The sequence below is a fragment of the Thunnus thynnus genome, chromosome 14 (assembly GCF_963924715.1).
Source record: "Thunnus thynnus chromosome 14, fThuThy2.1, whole genome shotgun sequence".
NCBI classification, from domain to species: Eukaryota; Metazoa; Chordata; class Actinopteri; order Scombriformes; family Scombridae; genus Thunnus; species Thunnus thynnus.
The window spans coordinates 26,617,436-26,637,444 of record NC_089530.1 but is presented as its reverse complement, the minus strand read 5'-3'; the positions used below and the strand labels follow the sequence as shown (position 1 = coordinate 26,637,444).

Genomic DNA, 20,009 nt, shown 5'->3' with positions numbered 1-20,009 from the left:
ATAAAGAGGAAGTATGGTGCAACATTTCCAGGTTTGGAAAATGTGGACCTGGAATATCTTTGCATGATTTGCATTTAAAAACTCCTTATTTATCTTATGCTGGTCCTTTTTTAGCTCCTCTCTCCTCCTGGAAGCTGCCCCTCGACAGACTTCCTACATAATCACTACATGCTCTAATTTGATGTGTATCAATAAGTTATTTTTTTTAATGGTTTGGTGCATGAAAAGTCGTCCCAGTGGAAATGACACTGGACTTAATGACTGCGAAGACACAACAGATGACACACGTTCAGTATTTCATATTGCACTTTATTCAGCTCTGAGGAGGCAGAACTGGGCTGAGACCTCGTCACTGTCACAGATCAACACTTATTGCTTTCAGGCTCCTGGTCTGCAAATATGTCAGACCCATCTCAAGTATTCTCACACTGAAACTTTGTGTGCATGTTTTAAAAATGCTGACTCTGTGTCTGTGTGTGTGTGTGTGTGTGTGTGTGTGTATGTGTGTAAAACCAACACTGCAGATAATATTGCACCTCCTGTCTTGCTTTGTGTGAAGAGTTAATGCTGGATGGCGGGATGGACAGAGGCGACAGGAGAGGTTTGACACCGAAATGGAGGCATCAGGTTTCATAAAACATGTGAGCACACATACTGGATAAAAACAGAAAATAACGCACAACACTGTGATATTTTCCAACATCATACAGGGACTGTACAAAAAAGAAAGGCCTTCAATTTAAAGCGATATAATTTCAGTTATTACATACATTTCATGACATTGTGATCTTGCCTGGATATGATCATTACAGTCTTCAAACAGGAACATCATGAAAAAGCTCAAGAGCAACAAGCAGACAGAGGTTGTTTAGGCATCACATGGGTAACATTTTGTTTCTCCTCTATGGCACAAACTCCTGGGAGCTTCTCAGGTTATTCTGGACACTGGAGGTGTAAATATATCCAGTGGAAGTATGTTCTACGCTCTATTTAGTGGAAGTCACAGTTGTCATTGCTCTGGAAAAATATTAGTAATTTATTTCTCGGCACAGACTTCATTTCAGGCTCCACTAATTCCTGTTGTACTGTTGTTGTCCTGTAACTGAAAGCTGCTCCAGTCAGTATCTTTATATCAACAACAGCTCAAATGGCTACACGTATGTTGAAGGTTTCACAGAGAATTATCACCCGACTCTGCGGTTCCTCTCTTCTCTACAGAGCGTTTTACTGTCTTTCAGCTCTGCACCAAACTGCAGAAACCAGCTGGTGAACATAGCGGAGCATTCAGCAGGTAAAGAGACAGATATTTTTCTCAGGACTTGAAAAGTAGAGTGAATATTGGACTTATAATCGTCAGGTGGGAAGATACAAGACCCCACATAAATGCTAATGTTGCTCTTTGTCTGTGTAAATAGGCGACTGTTTGCAATATCAAACTTTATAATGTGATAATCAGTATTAGTGCTGTGTTAAGAGCTTGTTCTGCACAAGTGGGCAAACATTTATAAATCCGAAACCTTATATAACATGATTTTATTATGACAGTTTTGGTGAGACAAGCTTTTCACGGCGGCAACAATTTCTGGTGGATGATCATGCAAAATTGATCAGAACGGTTAATTTGTCTGAGGTACACTTATGCAAATACTTATTCATTATATTTTTATTTGACTTATTCATTTTATCTTATTATTATTATTATTATTATTATTATTATACTGCTCTGTGAGTGTAATTAGTTGTGCATTTGTATGCATGAAGCCTGTGATCGACTGATTACTGACTGATTGCACATTATTCCAGTGATTTCTTTCATGTAACAGCTGCATTTTGGAACCATATTAAGTACTAAAGTGAAGTCTCTGTGCTTAAGATAAACAACTAAAACTCTTCCATAGCTTTAAAATCCATGACTTTACCTCTTTATGTAAGTACACAATGTGATTGCATTAGCAGTGCTGTTAAGTGCACAATGAGGATGACGATTGTTCTTTGATGTCTTGTTAGTATCCCTAAATATACTTTACAGTTCAAGAAAAGTAGACAATAAATCTGATTTGTTGTTTTCTCTCTAACATGAATATACTTACATTATAGGCTAGTGCTGAGCTCATAATCTTTTAAAGTGGCAGCCATGACTAGCTCATTATTAATACAATTAGAGGTTTATATTATGTTATCAACAGCCTCTAGAGGGCGGTACACCCCCGTCTTCCACCATGTAAACTACTTCCTAATGTTGGGACTGCAGAGTAGCACTGCACATGCAATCACACACAGCCTTCAAGGGAAAGCGACATCCTCTTAACAATCTGTTGGTGTCGGGTAAACATGACAAACAGGTCACATGACTGGGATAAAGCTAGCTGGGTCACATGATGAGGGCGGGTGGCTGAAGTTGAAGGGGTGAGAAAGGCCTCAGTGGTCCAGGATGCGAAGGTTACCAGATACGATCTTGTTCTCGAGCATGGAGCCGGCTGGAATATCGATCCGATCGCCGTGGTTGGCGATGATGATGACGGTTCCCTGTAAGGGGGGGGAAAGAGCGATGGCTTTTGTTTAGCAGCACATAAAAAACAAGCGCAGTCAGACGTGGAAGGGTGACATGGTGACATTTTCAAACCAGGATTTAATTAAAGCAATAAATCAATGACAGGCTCAGCAACCTGCCACCACGACCTGTTTCTTTCAAAGACTTGAAAGCTTCTGTTACATTCACTCGATGGTTTTTGCATCACCTTTGTTAAAACACACAACCAGATTATAATCTCACAGGATTACACTTCCTTTACAGAGAAAGGTCAGCGAAATTATAAGATTTATCTCTGCCCAGAGTGTTTCTGCACCACATGAATGAATATGAGAACTAAAAGAGGCGGCAAGGCAAAATCACTTGAGGTTTGAGGCCATTTTAAGACCCACAGTGCACCTCTCGCATCTCGTAGCATCAGCGTGGGCACCAGAATAAATAATGCAATAGTCTCTCTGGGTTATCACACTGCACATTTAGAACAAATACAAATTTCATGTTGTGCCATTTGAGCCCCTGAAACCTTTTAAAACCCAAATGTATTTCATGAGTCTACAGTGATGCTGGTTTACAATACAGAGATCTCCATAAAAGGAAAATTATCTTTTTCATTAAAGCTTCATTTAAGTGAAAATGTTTACCTTGAGTGAAACGTTTTTCCCAAAGGTGACATCTCCAGACACAGTCAGGTGGTCGAGCTCCAGCATGTCGGGGATGCTCTCGAAGCGGGTCAGATACTCCTGAACCTGAACACAGACAGTGTTTTAAGAATTAGGGTCTATTTAATCACTTCAGCCCAGCAGATCCTTCAGCAAAACAAATTATACTTTAAATTCTAGTTTGGATAAGAATACCAAATAATGTCTGTCTGACATCTAGAAATTTTTGCATTTGAGGACACGGAGGTGCAAGCTTTTAGTATCAAACATGTTTTTACATTTTCACCGTCTCCATACGGAGCGTTACCTTGGTGAAGGAGCTGCCCAGTTTGACATGCGGCGTTGTTGGGAACTCTCTCTTGGGGCTCATGGTGAGCGAGCCGGCGTCCAGGCTGTACAGGTTGGACATGACCAGCAGCAGGTCGGACGTGGTCTTTACAGGCAGGAAGCGGCTGCGGGGGACGTTGATGCCCATGGCGTTGTCGAAGCATTTGATGGCGGCGCCGACCGCCGTCTCCAGCTGGATGACGTTCTGCCCGCCGTCAAGCGTCTAAAAGATACCAAACACATGAGAGAGGACATGTTTGTTGATGTAGGAAAGTAACGTGGTTGTTTTTTTTGCCTGCTCGTGCAATGAGAGCACTGATTCCTATCACTAAGAGGAAGTTACTGCTCTCTCTTTCCGCTTCCCTCGTCTCTCACAGACACGTAAACCCACTTGTGCAAGATTTGAATGCATTCATGAACTGCAAGGAACCCACAACAAAACAAACACAAACTATAATTATACATAAAGATAAGTGACTGTTAAGATCAACATCCAAGTTTAATTTTAAAATCCTTTTACATAAAAAGCTTAATTGTGTTGTTTTTCCTAAAATATTTGAATTATTACTCTTAAACTGTAAAGCTTATGCAGTCTGCTTTTTCTTACTTTTACTTTATTTCAGTGATACCAATGAAATAAATTTGAATTTGTTATGCAGCAGCTCCCAAACAGTTCTGAGCTGAAGCTACTTTATTTAAAACATGTCTGTGATTCACTTTGAACACGATTACTCAATAATAACTGTCATCTCTATTGGTAAAAACCTTGTTTCTCCAAAAATGGCAAACATCCAGAACCTGGTAATAGTTTTCAGTGACATCAGCAGAGTTTTAGACATACTGGTCGATCCACCACTTTGGTCCAGATTGAAATATCTTGATAACAATTATATTGATTGTCGTGTAATTTTGTACAGATATTCTTGATTCCAAGAGGATGAATCCTACTGACTTCTGATCCTCTGATCCTCTTGTGCCGTCAACATTCTGAGTAAAATGTCTTGACAATTATTAGAGGAACTGCTATGAATGCCTCACAGAGCCGTTGTTAACTCCTTTTTTTTTACTTTGGGAAGTGAAAGGTAACATAACAACATATAATGATATCATGATCTGGGTCTCAGGTGTAGCTATCAGAAGGATTTATGTAACACTCACCACTCCACGGCTGCTTTTATCTTAAGTGCCTCTCAGTACCACGATTGCACATATTTCAATATGTATGGGGGCTATAATAGGAACGGGGCCCTTCTAACTCTGCAGTTTTAGTGCTGCACTCTTACCTAGATGGGACCACACACTTACATAAAGCCTTACAGCTCTGCACAGTTATCACCAGTTACGTAACAGTCTCTATGTCACAGTGTGCGATTCTGTAGCCGAGAGCTAGAAAATTACATCTAGAGACCCGGAAAGCAATAATCAGGAATGAAGCTGGGGTGCAGCGGTGAATTTATTACGCTGGTTACAGGGTTGCATACCCTGAGGAGAACAACCAAAATAACATCAGCATCATCACATTAAGTCAAATTTGTTTGCTGCACTGCTTTTAAGAGGGCGGCTCCGTCAGGAAAAGCGCTTTGGGGAGGCAACAGAGGATAAACATGTGCAGGGAAGACATGCAAAATTGGGGTAATCCAAATCAGAAAAGATATCACATATACTTTTTGAAATCTTCACTTTTCTTTAACAACTCTTTGCTTTATTAAAAAAGAAATGTGTAAGAAAACTGCAGCTGCTACAATATGTTTTTTTTAACACAGTTGGTCTTCAACTGCTCCGTAGAATAAAAGACAATTTTAAATTTTTACGTCTTTGAAGGAAAATGTTTGTGTGAGATCCCGCAAACAAACATACTCTTTTCTTTCTCAGCACAAACAGCTTCAATTGGAGTCCAAGTGGGGCAGATGAGCCACCAGAGAGGTGACCAGAAAACTGGATTGGATTGAAACTGCTTTGCCCCCCTCCCCCCCCCCGACTCCACTCCCTTGTATGCAAAAACCTCACATGACAACAAAGTGAACACAGAGAAGCTTTAAAATGTGGGTTTATGATTTTTTCAGAAGTGCGGCTCTCTGCAGAGGAGAGTGGTGCTGATATCTCTTCTTAACGTCGCGCTGAAATAGGACAGGTGATATTATTCTGGGAGGTCGGCTCGTTACCGAAAGTAAATCTATTTTGTTTCATCTGAGCACCCTGGTGTGCTTCCCTCTTTGAAGTGTCCCCCCTCAAGGCTTGAGACTCATACATGGCGAATTATTACAAGGACATTTATGAGTCATTTCACTTTGATGGCCTCCATAATTTATTGAGAAGGGAAGGGAAGAGAAATAGACATAAAGACCAGATTGTCATACAGAATGGACATATATACAGTTTCACTAATGCACGAGAGGATTTATGTTGTTGTTGAAATGACGGATAAGACTCGTGTTATTTGTCCTGATGGATTCTGATGTGAAGCTGCTTTTTTCATAACCAACCGTAAGTATCTCCACATGTGATAGATGCTTTAACTTTAAGCCATAGTTGTTTTTTTTAATGTATTCTAAAATTAAACTCTTCTGGTATTTTTTTGACATTATTTCTAATGTCTTTTATTAATTATTCATCTGAATCAACAGTGAACCATACTACACTCCATAAACATGAGAGAAATGAAAGAAACATGCTGTCTCAACCATTATAATGTGGTTGAATGACTTAACTAATACTCTCTATTTCACAGCTGTTTAATATTTCAGAGTCATTACTGTACAAACATGAGTGAAAGACATGCAGAGAAACTGGGTTGATTGGCAGGTGACAGGTATTTTATTTTAATGTTTTATTGTGTTTATTGTTTCTATGTTTTTTACTTGCTGATTGAATGTCAGTAGATGCGTTCATGTCAGTATCAGAGTTATCGTGATTATAAGATTCTGAGTTTTCTGCCAAATGTGTCGTTCGTGGTGATTAAACTCAGATTTAATTAATATAATTTCATGTTGTCAAGTCGCAGTATTTTTAACCGTCACTCACTCCGACCAACTCTATAATCATTCAGCGGTCTTGAGTTGTCCGATGACGTGAACAAGTCGTAAACATGGGAATCTTTGTCATCCAAACCACATGACCTGACCGCAGCAAATACTCTTCATTACACAAGCTTTGGCTTCATAAATATTAAACTGATCATCAACTGAAACTGTTCCGCTCGTCGGTGTTCCACTGCGTGTTCTGTATCGTGTACTCACCTTGGGGTTGACTATAATCTCCATGTCCATCGCCTTCTGTTCCTGCAGCCTCTTGATAGCGGCCAGAGAGATCCACAGGTTGTTGGTGTTGAAGATCTTGAACTTTGAAACGGATTTGAACTCGTCCACATGAGCCTTGGGCACCTGGGCGATCTCCAGCAGACGCAGTTTTCCGTCGTACTTGATCAGCGTTCCACCCTGAAAAATCAGAGGCAGCAATTTTATAACATGTGTCACTAGAAACTGCCTTTGTTTTCCTTCAGAACTATAATTTTCATAATGCTGCTGCATTTTTTAATAAGGAATGCTGGTGACAACAAGTAACAGATTTGAGCATCATTGAATCTCCTTCATTTATTACACCTGCCTTTGAACTCGGCTATTGGCATGTAAAGAATCCATAAGATCAGGTTTACAGACCAGATCAGCTGCATCATATATTCAATCATTAATATTACCTTTTGCCATTTTAGCTTTTTTTTCTCCCACTGAAAAATCAAAGGGTCAGTTTACCCAAATTTCAAAAAACCAGTGGTGTCTGGTGCATGCAGATAGTTTTGGTTTTGGATATCTCAAAACCTGGGCATGAAACCAAATATATCTACATGTCTAAATACTGATAAGACCAAGTGAGAAACAACTGTGATAATTTCATTTTCAGCAATGAAACACTGAGATTAATCTCCATTTATTCTGTACAAAAAGACAAATTCTGTTTAAATTTGAAGCTCTCTCTTTACATGATATAACACATACAGTTCAAGTTAATTTGTTCTGGTGATGTTAGTACAAAGACACCTTTTAAAATGACGCAGCACAAACTGATATGTAGAACAAGACCACATGTAAAGAAACAGAGCAAATAGTGTAATAGTATCACTCCAAAAACTAACACTAAATATTTGAACTCCAAACTGAAACCCAGTTCTCTTCCTGCTCCTCCACCTCCTCTACGTACCTTGACGTCAGCGCGCGTCTTGTCTGTCACCTCCATGATGAACTCGCATCGCTTGCCGTTGGGCTGGCTGACCAGGTGGTGCAGGATGTGGAGGTCCACGGTGGCTCCCAGGTTGTCGATGTTGGACACGAAGATGTACTCCTTTCCTTGAGCGATCAGCTGGTCCAGCAGGCCCGAGTTATAGAAGCTGGCGTAGATGTCGCCGTGACCCGGAGGGTACCAGCCTTCTGCGCTTTGCCCGGTCATACTCAAGTTTGTTGACACAGGGAGGAGCGACTCTTTGTTGATGCGAGGATACCTATAAGATCAGACACACTCTTACTGGTGTATAAACACTCAACATTCAGCTAGATGGTAACTCAATATCATAATTTAGTGTCGTTCGTTGTATCGTACTGTAATGTGATAAAACTGTCATAAAGATAAGATCAAACTCATTGATCCCAGGCGGGAAATAAGGTAGTTCATAGTGAGTAGCACCAACTTTAGTCCAGGTCTACTAAACATCATTTAACTCTTCTATCTCTAGGGTATCAGTTGCCATGAGATGTCATAAGATCTTGTTTCTAAGTTTAAATGATACAATTTCAAGACTATAGGACCAGGTTCAACTAAAAAAAAAAACCCTAATATAACAATTTGATTTAGTGCAATAAATTTAAATGATCATTTTGTTTTTGAGGATCCTCTATGAACAGTTCTGTATCTGTTTCATATAACAATAAGAAGGTTGTTCTAATAAAAGAAATCTCACTACATGTTAATTAGATAAAACAACACAAAGAGAAAACAGTGTGAAATCTTTTTGCTGCACATCTGAGGTGAAACCTTGACAACTCTGAAACAAAGCAGCGTGCCAAGTGCCATGTCAGTAGATTTGTTTTTATATCACTGCAGGACTTCAAACGCTGCCAGAAAGTAAACTTTTAAAGTTTTTTTTTTTTTTCTCTTTCTGAGAAGGCAGATGAGGCAACAAGCCAAAGGGACCAAGCCATCATCGCTATGTGCATTAACTTGATCAAAGGGTTTCTAAGAAGGATCCGCGTCAGGCTGAGTTAACAAACCTCATCGTGAGGAAGAGCACTGAGTGGGAGCCGCCTGCGATTTTGGCAGTTTGAGGATATTTCAGAGCGCAGATGAGCTGGTCAGGTGAGAGCAACTGCAAGAAAGAGGCACCAAGGCCCTTTTTAATGGAGGATTAATCCCAGCCAACTGTTCTGGAAAGATATTTCAGATGAGTGGTTTTGATATGAGCTCATAGAGTTCAAAGGCTTTGTGCCATCTCAGACTCAAGTAAGAACATTTTGTTGCCTCCACAAAAGATGTTTTTCTTGGATCCACTACTGCTACCTTAAAGGGAACAGTGACTCTTCCTAGGGTCCAAAAGGACACGACTGTACATCTTATCAGAGGATCACTTGGATTGTTTGACATTAGTATTAATAACAATTGAGTTGTTAACTGATCTTGGAGGTGACTTTCCATTTTCTCATGCCTCCAACATAAGTTGTGTTTTATCTGTCCTGCAGTAAAGGTATCCGGAGAATAAACATATTTTAGTTAACATTCAAAACCAAATTGTGTCTTTAAGGCCTTACAATCATGTTAAATGCATTCATGACCTCATAAAACATTATTTAAAAACTATTTCTGGATATTTTTACACCAGTTTGCGTTTTTTCTTCTTCTGCAGCCTTTTATGATGCATTACTGCCATCAATGCCAACTGTCAGACTTATGTTTGACACCCTGAAAACCACCAGTTTGCACAAGACACAAACTAAATGGGGACTCACTCATTAAAACATTACAGAGTACATTTAATGTCATATATCATGAAGTCTGTTTAAACCTTAAAGGGGTGCTTGATGTACTCCATTTAGTGCGTTACTTCCATTAAGTTGAGGGACGTATCAGAGACAGATTTTTCAAAGCTGAGATATCTTGAAATTTACTCTCTAATGTGGGTCAAGCTCCGAAAAGACTGGATCCTACATTCCCCATAATGCAACTGTGCTATTTGTTAGATCCTCCCTCAGGTTTATGACACAGGCTTTCTGTAATAAACATTCAGTCTTCAAACAGATAACATGGATGACATCATCAGTGTTTATTGTTTTGTTGTTCATAAACTGTATATATGAGTTTAAGCATGAGAAAGTGGGAGGAATACTTTTTCCTTTTCCAACATGTAATATTTACTTTGTGTTGAGAGTTGGTTTATTGAGTTTATCGTATAGGTTTATTTCATTTTATTGTTATCTGTGTTTTGTTTTTATCTGTTTTTTTTACTTTTAAATGTTCAAAATAAAAACAGACTGACTGACTCCTTCCAGGCTGGATGAGACTCTCTGTGATGAGAAAACTGATCTTTATGTGTAAAATTGGTGGAATTACCCTTTAATGAAATAATAAATATTTCTGTTCTTTTCATCTGACAACCATCCATCTGTTGTACAACTGCAGATTGTTTTCAGTAATTTGTCTACAAGTAAAATTAAACTTTACCCAATGATCAATCACAGCTGGAGGGAATTTGTGGTTGTTCGAACTAATTTGGAGAAACAGGCTGAACTGTTTTTTAAGGGAAACTGAAAATCACTTCCTGTAAGTGTTCAACAGCTGAGTAAATCATATTTAGTAAAGGTCAAACATACGCAAACACAATGATACTACAAGGAAGGAAGCAAACTGATTAGTGCAGGGATCCATAGGATATGCAACACACACACACACACATACAAGGAAGTTGTTGGGGTTTTTTTTGAGATTAATTCCAGCTCACAGAAGACATTCAAATATTAACACAACAATGCTGAGTAACAGGTTGTGTTCACTCTGTGTTTGCATGACTCTAAAAGGGTGTGTGATGTATTTATATGAAAATGAAGCCGAACGTACAAGAGATCAAAGCAATTTAGTCTGTTCTCACGTATCTAAAATGTATCTTTTGTATTTTTATTTTATCTGTGTCATTTACTCAATTGTTTTTGTTACTCAATTTGAGAAAACGGCTTTATTAGATATATTTAAAAAGAGCTTAAACAACCAATTGATTAGTCAATCAGTACATTGACAGAAAATTAATCAGCAACTATTTTCACATCGTTTAAGTCATTTTCTTATAGCAAAAATGACAAATATTTATTGTTTCCAGCGTCTTTATTATGAAGATTTGCTGCTTTTCTTTGTCATACATGATAGTAAATTGAATATATTTGGGTTTTAGACTGTTGATCAGACAAATCAAGCGATATGAAGATGTCATCTTGGACTTCAGGATGTCGTGATGGGTATTTTTCTCTATTTTCTGACATTTAATAAACCAAGCGATTAACTGATTAATTGACAAAATAATCAACAGAATGACTGCAGCGCTAAACAGGATTTGCATTTAAAATAAATTTAATTTTCCAGATCTTTGGAGCACAAATGTTGAAATGTTGCTTTAAAAAACAATTACAAACAAACAAAGCGCCAGACCTCTGAATGTGACTGCTGAGTCTATTCATTCTGCTCGTACCTTTGGCAGGTAACTACGCGGTTCTTATTGGCTGGTGAATAATGAAAGTGGCTGGAGAACGTCTGGATTTGTCCGGTGGATAAAGCAAATTGTTTTCCCTCATCAACTGGAACACCAGATAGAACGACGTGCAGCAGAGTTTAATTTACCTTTTATGAATTACTGTCACAACCTTTACCACGCACTGTTTGTTCTTTTATTGATTGACATTTAACCGCTTTCTCTGTGCTGACATTACAACCACCAACACACTGCCGTCCAAAACTGCTTTGTGCTACACGCCTTTCAGCACACAGTACATGCAAGTGCTCTAAAAAATTCAAGGGAAATAGCAAAGAAAAGCAAGTTCCACTTGACTGACAAACTGGAGACATTAAATATGAATGTCTTTCTCCATACGTTACATGACATTTCCTGTCTGGATGCCGCAGTTCTTGACAGTCTGAGCACAGAATCAGGAGCAGAACACAGCAGGCGATTGTCCGCTGGCTACTCAGACACTGAATTTAGACTAGTTCATTATCAGAGGGGGTTGAGTTCAGTTGGCGTGTTTCGGTTCAATACTGCTAACTGGGAGTGGAAGTGTCTCATACGTCTGACAACACTGATACTGACTTTTGCAGTACGACTGGAGCTTCAGCGCACACATTTTCTTGGCCGTCTTTGCTGTTTAAGGTGTAGTGTGACAGGAAATATAACCTGAATCAATACAATATTAGTCAGGAGTGTGTGTGTGTGTGAAAGATTTACATTAACAATGAGTGAAATAACAGTTTCAGTGTTTAATTTCCTACATTGTTGACCTTAAAGAGTCAAATCCTTCTAGTTGGTTTGAGTCCTCTCTTTCACTCAACGTGACATTTACTCGTTTATGTGTCAGTACCGTGTTCTCTCACCTGCTCTGGTTGAAGGTGTGTATCTTGACGCGGTGGTGTGTGTACTTCTGCAAGATCTTCTTTGTGTCTTCATCTGTGTTGAAAGAGTTCATGAGGACCAGGGGAACATCTGTGTTGTAAGTCTTGTTCAAGTGCTGTGGGAAGAATAAAAAAAAAATCAAGGTTCAAGTCATAGATAATGCAGACTGTCGGACATCTCGAGGGTCTGAAGGAACATTTATGTATATGCTTTGAGCTTCAGATATGATCCAGACCAGTATGATGGTGGGGATGCAGGTTCTAGTGGCTGAAATACTCCAGCTGAAACATCTTTTCAGAGATGGATTATTCAGCTCTTATGTGAATAAATGAGGTGTTCCTGTAAGAAAATAGAACTAATCATACTGAAGGTAAATGAAATGAGATTATAGTATGTAATAATGAAAGACAGGACACTATAGTAAGCAGTCGTTTTGAATACAGGTATGTATGTAGGTACTGTATGTATATGTAAGCATTTGTACATGCAGATGTACAGTATATCTGCTGGTGTTGGTATGTTTTCTTTCGTTCTTTGTGTGTAGGTGTTGTTTTTTTTCCTACACTTTGCATATTAGAGAATGTTTGTATTCGTTTATATAACAAAATCAATAAAATACTGGATTAGTCATAAAAAAACGAGGTTAAAGTTAATTCTTCTTGTAAATGCCCCCTTTTTTTGTTGTTATGTTTAATTGATGTGTAAATCGTCAGTTACAAAACCAACTCGAATGTGTTTGAGTTGCTGGATTAACATGTAACTAATACTGAGGAGAAAAACTGCCAAAGACACAGTGTCCATCCAAACAATAACTATCTAATATCTAATAACTAACCTAACTCGATGATTAGGTCAGAGTGAACCGAGACCTAAGCAGAGATGGAAGCATTTTCTCTTATCTTTATCGAGATAAGAGAAAATTAAAGTGAGTAGAAGAGGACGATGATAAAGTTGAGCAAGAGTTGAATTTCCCGTGAGAGAAAACAAGGAATGATTAAACTTTTCTTAACTTTCTTGTGTTTTTGACATTAAGTAACCAGGATGGGTGTTGGCTCAGATGTCCAGACACTTCACATCAGGCGTACCCGAACACTCATCTCTCATTTGCTAGAGTTATAAAAGTGGGTAAACTGTGTGTAACTTTCCAACACCTCACTGTGTAAATGTCATGACACTTCAGGATGTAAAAGAGCTCAGTTTAAATGATGCACCCCTCCTAATGCTCACACACGCATCGTAATGTATGACAAACAAAACTAAAAATAAAAAGGATTACAGCAACTTGCTTTCCAGTATGTTGACACTGGGTGTGTGGGGAGGCCGACACAACCAAAGGCAAAGACAGGAGGGATGACTGTGACCGTGAAAGAAAGGAAAACCAGCTTGATCATTTTTCCACAGTTGAGTAAAGCCTCACTGTTATGGAGAACAGTGCGTCTCTTGGATACACTGGTAATCTTAAAGCATCTCTATGTGCAATTTTCATACTTCTTCAAATGTTTCTTTTTCTGTTCAACAACCCGAAGATTTCAAGTTTACTATTACAGAAGACCAGTGAAGCCACTACCAGTGAATGTTTTTGGCATTTTTGCATAAAGAATTACAAAAACAACAACTGATTATAGATTAGCAAAATTACTGCAACTAACTTATTAACAAACCAATCATTTCAACTCTTAATACATAATACAAGAAATTTGAGGGTTTGGGGGTTTTCTGGGTCCTTAAAATCTCCCAGTTTTTGTGAAAAAACTGAGGACATGACCTCAGTGTCCTCAGTGGTAACTATGGATCTGGTTTCCAGTACAAAAGTGCTTCTCTCAGTTTGTCTGCTTTTGTGACTGTGTTTGTAGTAAAAGGTTTTTAATGTGGACAGAAGCTTTATAGACTACTTCAAACGAATCTGGAGATCTCTGATATTAAAAAGTGGTCTGTGCCTCTGCATTATTTTAAGATATCCTGATCACAGACTTACATCTAAGCCATAAGCAACAACTTTACAACTGCACTGTTTTTTGTCTAGTTAGAAGACAGTGGACTCGTGAAAGATATGGATTTTCTGCAGCCAGATGGCGCCATTCCAGTAAGCCTGTCCTTTGTCAAATCTTTCCACGTCTGCTCTCAGTGAGAGTGTACAGATCTCTGCACTAAAGTGGTCCAAAGTAAATGCGTCTCTCTGACTGAGGCAGTGTAGTAGCTGAGAGGGGCGTTCACACTCAGGAGATGCGGTTAGGAGTCGGTGAGTGTGTGTGTATGGGATCCATTTTCTCTCTCTCTCTCTCTCTCTCTCTCTCTCTCTAAACAGGCTGTTTCAGTCAGGAGGTAATCTGACCAGACCTGAGTAGAAAATGGAGAGCAGTGACTCGGACACAGAGAGCAGTGTGTGCTGGGAGGAGAGAAGCGTCCCGTGGGGCTGTTATGAAACACAAACACACAAACACAAATAGCACTCAGCCACACACACATTCCCAACATAAACTCAGTTACACAGTATTACTAATTATTACACCAGCTCTAGCATCACCATCTCACTGACAAACCTGGATAGGTTTCTTACAACTATCTCAAAACATTAACCCAACTTTCATCTATATCTAATTCTCCCAAAATGTATTATTCATTAGCTGAAATCAATATGAGGACAAAGCTTTCACCTGGTAAAAGCTGCTTGAAGCTGCAAATTTAATTTAATTGAATTTATTTATTATACAGTAGATTAATAAAGAACATAAACTAAGTTTGAAACAGCATAAATGACTCAAAGGACTGGTTGTACTGCTGGTGTGGGGAATAAGGGTTTTTTTTTTTTAATAGGACATGTCATGTCTTGATGTATGATCATGCACAAATAACTGCCGTCGCCCTCCGTATACACTCCTCTCCTCCAGCACACAGTCTTCTCTGTTTCCCTGCCAATCCTGCAGACCTGCCTGCCTGCACACCAACAGATCCTCTTTCACTACAACTCCTCCCCCGACCCCCAAGATATTACACTGGACTCCTTTCAAAAAGACCCTCAAGCTGATTTTCAAAAACGCATGTCTCTCCTCCCTACACCTCAGATACATGAAGCAATAGGGGCTTGTGCCTGGAGGAAGATGCACGTGCAGCATCACGGATAGGAAGGAAAAGATGCTTGTAAATTTTCAGTTCATAAGGTGAGATTAATTTTTTTCCCCTGAATCCTATTTTTTTTTCTGTACTTTTCTAAGCTCTTCAGTCTAAAAGCAGATTAAGACACACACACTATTTAAACATTGGAGCAAACAACACTACACGGAGCAGATGTTTTGCATCACTCCCTGCTCCCCTGCCCCACCCATTCTGACATCACAGCCACATCACGAGCGCTGGTGTGACAACGCTCCGCTACGTACGACCGCACCTCTGAGTGAGGCAACATCTAACTGTCAGTCCTGCTGCCAAGCTTAGGCTCCAGTAAGGCTGTCAACTGTGAGAGAAAAAGAAAAACTTGCAGACTGTGAAGAGTTAAGAAAACTTAAAGCTATTATCCACTGATGGATTTATGGGCTGAGAAAAGAGGTTTTATGACTACTAAAGAAATAAAAAAATAAACATGAATAACCTCATTAAGAAACTTAAAGAGTCAAGAGAAACTCCCAAGAACACACAGAACATGAGACAGTTAGTGTTTGAGCTTCATGGGCGCCTGAAATGATTCATCCTACTTCTTAATGGAACACTTCATTTGGTTCTTACACCTAAATGAAAGAAGCAGTGAGGTTTGGTGACAGAGTTTTGGTGCCTGCAACAAGTCACATCTCTGTGTTGAGTCTATTATTAGCACATAGCGCCCTGGTGAACAAGTGGTTCAAGAGGCCAGCCACGTAATCGCAATGTCAACGTTTCAAGTGTGGCCAGAGCACTTCGTTGCATTGTCACCCACATCTCCCCCTTCATTTCCTGTCATTACTCTACAGTCTGCTCTATAAAAACACCTAAAAATGTATCATCAGCCAACTTGTCTGTCAATTTATTAATTTCTTTTAAATGCATCAAGCCCAAACTTACATTCATTTGATTTTTTTTTTTTTGGCACAACAAGCTATAAACACAACATTAGCATATTATCCCTTTATAAAGTCATATTTCTAGCTACCTGAAGAATCTAAGGGACTGTACAAAAACTATTAGGGTGTTGAGTGGGACTGAACCTTATGTTTCATGTTTTAAAAAAGCAAGACCAAGGTCTTATAGTCTGTTATTGATTTCTTTACCTCTATTTGTTGCACCGTGAGGTCCAGGAAGGTGTTCTCGTTGCGGACGCTGATCAGGCTCTTGGGGCCCTTGCATCCCATACTGGTGCCCAGGCCTCCGTTCAGCTTCACCACCACAAGTTTGTTCAGGCTGTCAGCTACGCTGTCTGGCAGGCCTCGGGCGGCGATCTTATCGTAGGGCTGGATCTGGAGGAGAAGAAAAAAGAGACAGATGGAGGGTCAGAGAAAACAGCAGCAACAGCAATGACTTTACAGTTCTTGTAATTTTGACTCTCACGCCTCAATCCCATCAGGCACGGCTGTTCTGTCCTCTGCACGGTTTCATACCCCACCAGGAGCGTTTCAGAGGAAGTGTACCCGGAGAGGAAACCAGGGACCAAGGCAGTCATGGCAGCAGTGGTCTCATAACATCTTGTGATTTTCCACTTCCAAGATGAACCTCTCGTTGTCTAATGTGACAAATATCCTCTGACCGGTTTCCTTCTGGACTGGTGCCACCGGTCATAACATATGTTGATGTAATGATGTGATATACGATTGGGAGCCTGCACAGGCTGTTATATTTTAAAAATTGACCAGATGCTCTATGCAGCATGTCTGGTGGGATCACAAGCATTCACTAGAGTGGCTGCGGTCAGCAGTCACGGCCGGAACGCAACGCAGATGCGCCCGGTGGGATCAAGCCACTCTGTCTCTGTACCAAACATCCCAGAGAACACCTGTGAATCAATGGAGTTTGTGATAATTTTATGTATTTTTCTTGGATTTGACTGATTTTACTGCTTATTGAAAACAAATTGGTGATGTTTTTTGCCTGGGAGATGCAGAGTGCTTTGAGTGTGGGCTTATTAATTAGTGAAGAGGAGGAGATGGAGCAGTGTAATAGGCTGAATTGACATGGAAATGTGAAAAGTCACACGATGTTAATTTGTTCTGTTGCAAAGTGCTTTTTTTGTAAGAAAAGAAATGCTACATGCATAAAAGAAAAACTAAAGACACAAGCACATAACATGCTTATTTTTTTGTGAATGGTGCTGATAACAGTAATTACAATGACTTAATGCACAACACAGCTGGTTCCAAATGTCTGCAGCACTGCTGTTGGTGAGGCAGCAAAAAATCATTGGAGTACAGTGAATGTGTGTGTGTGTGTGTGTGTGTGTGTGTGTGTGTGTGTGTGTGTGTGTGTGTGAAGCCACATTACTGGGTCAATAATCCAGCTCTAACATCAGCGTATTCACACATCATTTATTGACTTCCTTCATTCTCTCCCTCAGAGCAGAAAGTGAAGGGGGGATAAGAAAGAGGATGTGACTCTAAAATTACAAAACCTTTAACAATTTGTGAGGCAGAAATTCACAAGAATTTTCTAATTTAAATTGAAGATGCTGCAAGATCCGTTTTCAGCAGAAAATGTACTTCTTCCCCACTGGTGTCGTGTTTCTCCCTGAGTTTCATCCAGCCTGAATTCATTTTATTCTTTCACAAAGAATTTTTAAAACCAAGTTAAAAAAACCTGTGAGTAATGTGCAGAAGCATCCAGGGATACCACAATCCTAACCAGATGTTACAACAGCTTTTTGTTGTTAGGGTGTGAGTGAGCGTGTCAGTGTTTGAGTCTAGCTCCATGTGAGTTTGCCTGCATACTTAAAATAAAATGAATGAGTAAGAGCTGTGACTATTAGATGATGTGTATGTGTGTGTGTGCGCGTAAGGATATCAAAAGGCCGGGGGTCATACTGTGTCCTTTCCTGCTGAAAGCACTGAGTCACCAATCAGTGACAGCTGACACAAAGCAGACCTCCTGATGGAAGCAGACGGCCTCTCCTCTGGTGTCTCTGGTGTCCCCTCCCCCACACCCTTCTCTATACCCTCACCTCACCCCACCTCGAGGATGAAGTTACAAATACAACAGACAACCTCGACACAGCTGTCGCTCACACTCTGTCCCTCACGTAGACGGAAAGCTGTTGTCTTGGAGGACAAAAAAATATTTTTCAGAGTCAAAAGTTGCTAAATGTGTTAACTGACTTGCAGGATAACAGTGCAGACAGATTATAAACACTCACTGTTTTATATTACAGTGTTGATTGATAAAACTCTCTGCAGGTATTGGAAACTTAGAAAAGGTTTGGGAGAAATTCAAGGGGGGAAAATGTGAGAGATAGGTCACTGGTGTGTGTGTGTGTGTGTAGTTATGTGGAGCGAAATGTGTTTTTCATCTGGGATCCCCATCCTAGCCCTGTACCCCCAGAGGGAAACAGCTTCCACTCCCAGATGTTCATTTCCCCTTTCTGGACAATACAGATGGGCACTGTTTTTTTTTTTTCTTTCCTGCTCTGTGTGTGTGTGTGTGTGTGTGTGTGTGTTTGTTGTTCCTAGCTACTCCAACTAACACTCAGTAGCTGGCAGGGACCCCGTCTTTGACCAGACAGCTAGGATAAAACTACTACTTTTAATTCTAAAGCCATTAGATCTAGAGAAAGATTTTTACCTGCTTTGACTGACACGTTGCTGTCAGCTGCAGGAGTTAGCACCTGAATGACATCCAACTGACATTTCATCTACGGCAATAAGCCCAGTGATGGATTTCTGTTTTGGAATGATACAAAGAAATGCTGGCAGGATTTGAAATGTTATACAACTAAAATATGGTTGCGTAACATGTTAATCACCTTCAAAGGAGGAGGAAAGACATCTGCATGACTGGAATCAGACTACACTGACTTCAAAAACTATTAACACGGAAGAGTAGTGGAAGGGTTGATGTAACTCGGAGAGTTGCGTAACAAATTATTTAATTTGTTGTTGACCTTACTGCACTGCTTCCCGGATGAGACGCTGGTCACTGGTTTGAAGGTTACATATGACTTCTGGTGTATAAATGCACGCTGGATTTCCACTAAAGCTGCCTAATCAAAAGCAACATGCAACTCAAATATCACAAACATCTGCAACGAAAAATCAGAAACACACTCGTACATGTGAGAGAATGATTAATGTCCAAATATGTGAGAGATTTTTAAATCTGCCATGCTGTAGTGGTGGTTAAATAACTGTATACATGCTGTGAGACATTCACTACAACTGACTTATGCTTAGATATATGATGAGAATGATTTCACAAACTATTTGTGCATTAATGTGGACATCCGTGCAGTAATAAGCCCATATCCATGTTAATATTTCAAAATATCACGCTAACAGCTCTGTGAGGGTTCACATAAGTACAGCAGTGCTTTGAGGTTAATGCAGACATCAGCATACTCACAGTGACAATGCTGACATGCTGATGTTATCAGGTGATATTTATCAGATTCACCATCTTGGTTTAGCCTGTTAGCGTGTAAAGATTTGCTATTTAGGCTGATGTCAATGTCATTAGTTATGCAGGTATTTTTAAACCATTGGGTAAGTTGAAACTTTGATCTGATGGTGGTGCTACACGAAATGTCAAAGGATCACCGAAGTGAATAGAATTTATCCTCTAAGGACCTTGAATATATATACAAATTTTCATGGCAATCCATCAAATAGCCTAGTTGTCAAAATATTTCACTCAAACCTCGGGCTGCAATGATTGATCTGCTGACTATTGTCTTGATTAACTAACCTTAACCCTT

The 20,009-nt window shown here is 39.7% G+C and overlaps 1 protein-coding gene across 3 annotated transcripts in view; it reads right to left on the bottom strand.

Annotated features, from left to right (window-relative positions):
* Positions 1-288: 288 nt before the first annotated feature.
* ugp2b (UDP-glucose pyrophosphorylase 2b) overlaps positions 289-20,009 on the bottom strand; it is a 36,400-nt gene continuing 16,679 nt past the window's right edge. For all 3 annotated transcript variants that reach the window (XM_067610731.1, XM_067610729.1, XM_067610730.1), the window contains 7 exons: positions 16,387-16,572; positions 12,130-12,263; positions 7,711-8,008; positions 6,753-6,950; positions 3,497-3,739; positions 3,172-3,276; positions 289-2,526 (listed from right to left, as the gene is read on the bottom strand). In XM_067610731.1, the coding sequence (XP_067466832.1) occupies positions 2,419-2,526; positions 3,172-3,276; positions 3,497-3,739; positions 6,753-6,950; positions 7,711-8,008; positions 12,130-12,263; positions 16,387-16,572 (1,272 nt within the window). In that variant the 3' untranslated portion in view covers positions 289-2,418. The remainder of the gene's footprint in view (positions 2,527-3,171; positions 3,277-3,496; positions 3,740-6,752; positions 6,951-7,710; positions 8,009-12,129; positions 12,264-16,386; positions 16,573-20,009) is intronic.